Source organism: Penaeus chinensis, chromosome 8, assembly GCF_019202785.1.
Source record: "Penaeus chinensis breed Huanghai No. 1 chromosome 8, ASM1920278v2, whole genome shotgun sequence".
NCBI lineage: Eukaryota > Metazoa > Arthropoda > Malacostraca > Decapoda > Penaeidae > Penaeus > Penaeus chinensis.
The window spans coordinates 41,456,104-41,461,103 of NC_061826.1; the positions used below are offsets into that span (position 1 = coordinate 41,456,104).

A 5,000-nucleotide genomic window follows, 5' to 3' on the forward strand; every position below is an offset into this window, starting at 1 on the left:
TGTTATCCAAAATGGGTTCCAGAAAATACAAGGGAAAGAAATTAACTTGAATGAAACAAAGACGAAAAAAATCGACACCGGATGACTTCCTTGCTTTTTAATTCAGTGCAGTTGCTTATCTTTATTTTCGCTTCTTGTGGTCGTTTGTATTCCTTTGACATGAGGAGGCAGTTGTATGTAGGTTTTTAGTCTCTCTCTCTCTCTCTCTCTCTCTCTCTCTCTCTCTCTCTCTCTCTCTCTCTCTCTCTCTCTCTCTCTCTCTCTATCTCTCTCTATCTATCTATCTATCTCTCTTTCTCTTTCCTCCCTCCCCCCCTCCTCTCCGCCACCCCTCTTTTTCCTCCCTCCCTCCCTTCTTCCCATCCCCCACCTCCTTTCCTCCCTCCCTCTCCTCTTCCCCTCTCCCCTTTCTCCCAATTTTTCAGCCCAGCAGGTGTGAATAACACTCCGTGCATCACTGACCTTCGTTTATATTCGGCATTGAAAGTACGACACGTTATGCTGGGAGTAAATTTGTAAACTTTTTCTTCTTTTTTTTCCATCTGACCAAACAGCCTTCATTTTCGCTTGGTAATTTGCTAATTAAGGACATGAACAGAGCTTTTGTTTGCTTGCTTATTTCTCCGATTAAGGTTTGTATATGTATATGAAGACACGTACGCTCGTACACTCACACTCACACGCACACACACATTCAGACATATACATATTATAATACATATGTATATATGTGTATATACATATGTGTGGGTTGTGTGTAAAGATGAATATATATGAAATACTAAGCATAATTTGCGAAAAACTTTTAAAAAAGACAAAAACGTATCTATGAAATAAAAAAAATTCTACCTGTGATAGATCCTTCGTTGCATTTTTCGCCTTTTCTCCCTTTTGTAAATATACATGCAAAGTATTTTTTTTCTCTCTCTCTATGATATTTTTCTTATACTTTTTTAAATCCATTCCTGAAATTTGTTTTGAATTAAAACCAAGTCTTATTATTGTTTCTCTTTCTTTCTGCTTTTTCTTCTTTTATTTTTTTTTCTCTTTGTTTTCTTATGCAATGCTGATTTTCATTAAAAAAAAAAAAAAAAAAAGCAAAGTACTGAAAGAATATTAAGATTCGGCAATATTTTACATAATTTCTAGGATTTTAATTTAATGAGTTTGGAGATTTCAAAAAGCAAGCGTGATTTTTTTTTTTTTTTTTTTTTTTTTTTTTTTTTTTGTCTCAAAGGAAATATGAAATAAAAATTACATTAATTTTCCGATTTTATGTTTGTTTAGAGAGAAAAAGGACGGGGTAGAATTAATAATATGACTATCCGAATAATCTCTTTTATAATCCGGCTCCTTTCCTAAATTATATGAAATTAGCTCAGACGATTATATATTTCGTTACTTGAAAGATCTGGCAAAAGAAGGCAAACACACACACATACTACCACACACACACACACATATATATATATATATATACAAATATACACATATATACATAAATATATATACATATATACACATATATACATATATACACATATATACATAAATATATATATATATTTATTTATATATATATATAAATATATAATATGTATTAGACTGTTGGAGTCTAATACAGACGTGCGTGTGTGTATATGTGTATATATATATGTATGTATGTATGTATGTGTGTATAGATATACATATGATGATTGCCGCGATGGTCCAGTGGTTAGAGCACTGGACGAGTTCAATTCCCCGTCGCGGCGGTCGTAAAAATGCCTGCGCTCTGACTGCTGCCTTGAGCCCGAGAAAACGACGTATCGCCTTGAGAAGTCAAACGCAGGTGTCGTAGGGGAAGTCGCCGCCGTGGCACAAGTGTTAGCGCGCCGAACCGCGGTTGATTAGGAAGGGCATCCAATTTAGGCAAATGTGACACTGCCATATAACCTCTCAATTGAACGCGAGTTCAATGGTACCCTCAGACCAATCCCGCGCGCGCGCGCGCGCGTTTGTGTGTGTGTGTGTGTGTGTGTGTGTGTGTGTGTGTGTGTGTATGTGCGTGTGTGTGTGTGTTTGTGTGCATAGTCATGATGAGAAATAGGAAGCGTATTGAAAGAGGGTAGAGCGAGAGCGAGGATTCTTGATACCAACCTCAGCATCGTGAGATTCGTCCTTTCCCGTCGCACTGCACTCTCTCTCTCGTGAACAGACCATCGAGGACATGGTGGACGTGGTGAAGATGGAGGATCCAAAGGACCCTCTCATGGGCGGGCTAAAGGCTGTTATGAAGGACGTGAAGGAGAACCAGCAGAAGCAGCAACAACAGCCTCAGGTCTCCACGAGGCAGGCCGGAAGCGAGGAAGCAATGGCTGACGCCTTTGAAGACAGGGTGAGGGTGCTCCTGTCTGCCAGCGGCGTCGAGACGGTCCTCCCCCTCGACTGTGGAAGGGTAAGCTCTATACCCAAGCTCCAAGTCTCCTTAAGGTTGAGATTTGCTGATTCTTTATTCGTCTATCGTGAATTGTTCCTTTCCTATTTTTGTTTGGGTAAGAGAGAGGCAATATCTGGTTACAGATCCTAAATCTGAAATTTATTTATGGTTATTCATTTATCATGAATTGTCGTTTCCTCTTTTTAAAATTAGAATAAGAGCGAGGCAATATCTGTCTATTTACCCAAGCTCGAGATTTGTTTATGCTTTATCATAATAATTGTTCCTTTCCCTTGTTTGTCAGAATAAGAGAGAGGCAATATCTGGCTATATACCCAAGTTCGAGATTTGTTTATGCTTAATCATGTATCACGAATTTGTTCCTTCCCTTCATAGTTAGAATAAGAAAGATACCAATATCAGGCACACCAGTGCAGAAGAACTAACGACCGCTCCCTTTTCAGAACCCCCAGAATCCAGACAACCCGTTGGAAGAACCGCCTCTGCCGTGGATAGCCGCCCTCGGATCCAGGGAAGACGGGAGGTTCCATTACCGGTGCACTGGGGCCGTTATAAGCCGCTTCCATATCCTCACGGACGCTGACTGTGTGGCCTCGCCAAACATGTAAGTTGTAGAGGCGAAAAAAAATGGATAAAACGCTAGAAAGATGTATCCCGTGCGTAGGAGAGGTCAAATCCTCACAGGCGCTGACTCTGTAGCCTCGCCGAACACAGTGATAAAATGCTAGGAAAATACAGCACATACGCAAAAGAGGTCTATTGAAAGATAGAATAACCATTTTCAAAATCGTCTTGGATGTCTTATTTATTTTTTTATTATTTTTCTTATAATGCCAAGATGCTAGGAAGATACACCACGCGCGTCCATGGAATGCTGAGACATTTCAAAAAGCATGCTGGGCTATGTTCGGACCTTTTGGAATATCTGGCGTATTTTGGGAATTGTTTTTTTTTTTTTTTTTTATGTGTTGTCGATGTAGGCCTACTAACTTTTGCCTAGTATAGTCACTGATAGTATTCCAGATGATTCCTGCCGAGGAATAGTTATTTCTAACTTGACACTGCATGTCCCTGAGAAAATATGATCTTAGACTAAATTATGAATGTGGTGCACATCTATCAGCTATGATAGCATACTATCCAATTTCCACTATCATATTCAATTAAATTTTGATCCGAATATAAATATTACGTTCTAAATGGTTAGCGTATATCGAGGGAATATGTATGGTGGCCGCACGATTCACCTTTTCATATGAAAAATCCTATAGAAAACCGCCTTCCACTTTGTATCTCATTCTCAAGAACCCTTAATCCGTACCCCTTCTAAAACGTAAATCCAAATCACAACCAATGCAATACTTAAATACCATTTCCCTTCCAGAAACCTCGTCCAGTTTAACGTGAGTCGCCGCGTGCCGGACCCCAACGCCATCCTTAACTACGTGGTTGGTCGTAGGATTCATCCCATGGTCAAAGGAACTGAGGACCTGCTCAGTGGTTACAACTTGGGGCTCCTGGAATTGGCTTTTCCTGTAGAGTTTAACGGTATATGTGATGACTGTCGGAAATGCTCTGTTGATCCTGCGTGTAAAGTCATGAGCGGTTTGTGTGTGTGTGAGTTAGTCCATGTAATATATATGTTAGGACCAGCTGCTGAGGCTTGTCTTTGGTAAAGATTGAGTAGAGATTATATGTGAGGAGGAACTCACTTTGCGAAGTTATTGTTAGTTATTTCTTATTACTGTTATCATCTACAGCGTAAAGGGAGGGAGGTTCATCCATTGGCTATAGTTATGGTTTAAAAATGCTCATAGAATAGCCCATTTTACAAAAATTGGACCGTTTCGCTCGTCACCCCCCCCCCCCCCTAGGAAAAGGCTAAAATGACGTCCCTGATGAGTGGTTATACACTAGTCTGTGTTTATTGGTTGTTTCATTCGTTCGTTTGCCAGTAGGGTTGCGATATATAATACGAATCGTGAGGAAATTCCAGGTCTTGGTTTCAGTAGAGCCAGGAACCAACTGATTAGCTTTCTGGAGGTAATGGGAAGTAGATGAGTAAATATTTGGGGTAGATTATGAACATAGGTGTGGGCGATATTTTATATATATATATATATAAAGTGGCAAATTGCCAAATGTTTACGTATATAACGATTCAGAGGGTAGTGGATTCATGAAGATTTATGAGATAGAAGTAAATAGAGAGATGAGAGTACAGTAATAGAATGGGAGTTTTAATTTTTCTTTAAGTAAATCATTATTTTTGCATTATGATTATTGCCGCTATTTTATTGTTATTATTGATATTATTATTATTATTATTATTATTATTATTATTATTATTATTATTGTTAGCTATTGGTATTATCATTAATATGTTATCATCATCATGATTATCTTCATGAATGTAAAATTGATCTTGGGAGACATGACCTACCCAGAATACACGGAAGTATCTGATTTGAAGCAAGGTTTTGATTATTCATGTTCTATATTTATATGTGTGTGTGTGTGTGTGTGTGTGTGTGTGTGTGTGTGTGTGTGTGTGTGTGTG

At 38.7% G+C, this 5,000-nt stretch overlaps 1 protein-coding gene across 4 annotated transcripts in view; it reads left to right on the forward strand.

The window, feature by feature from the left end:
• LOC125027956 (clotting factor G beta subunit-like) overlaps positions 1–5,000 on the forward strand; it is a 13,768-nt gene that overhangs the window by 5,090 nt on the left and 3,678 nt on the right. For all 4 annotated transcript variants that reach the window (XM_047617153.1, XM_047617155.1, XM_047617152.1 and 1 more), the window contains 3 exons: positions 2,198–2,437; positions 2,884–3,044; positions 3,825–3,988. In XM_047617153.1, the coding sequence (XP_047473109.1) occupies positions 2,198–2,437; positions 2,884–3,044; positions 3,825–3,988 (565 nt within the window). The remainder of the gene's footprint in view (positions 1–2,197; positions 2,438–2,883; positions 3,045–3,824; positions 3,989–5,000) is intronic.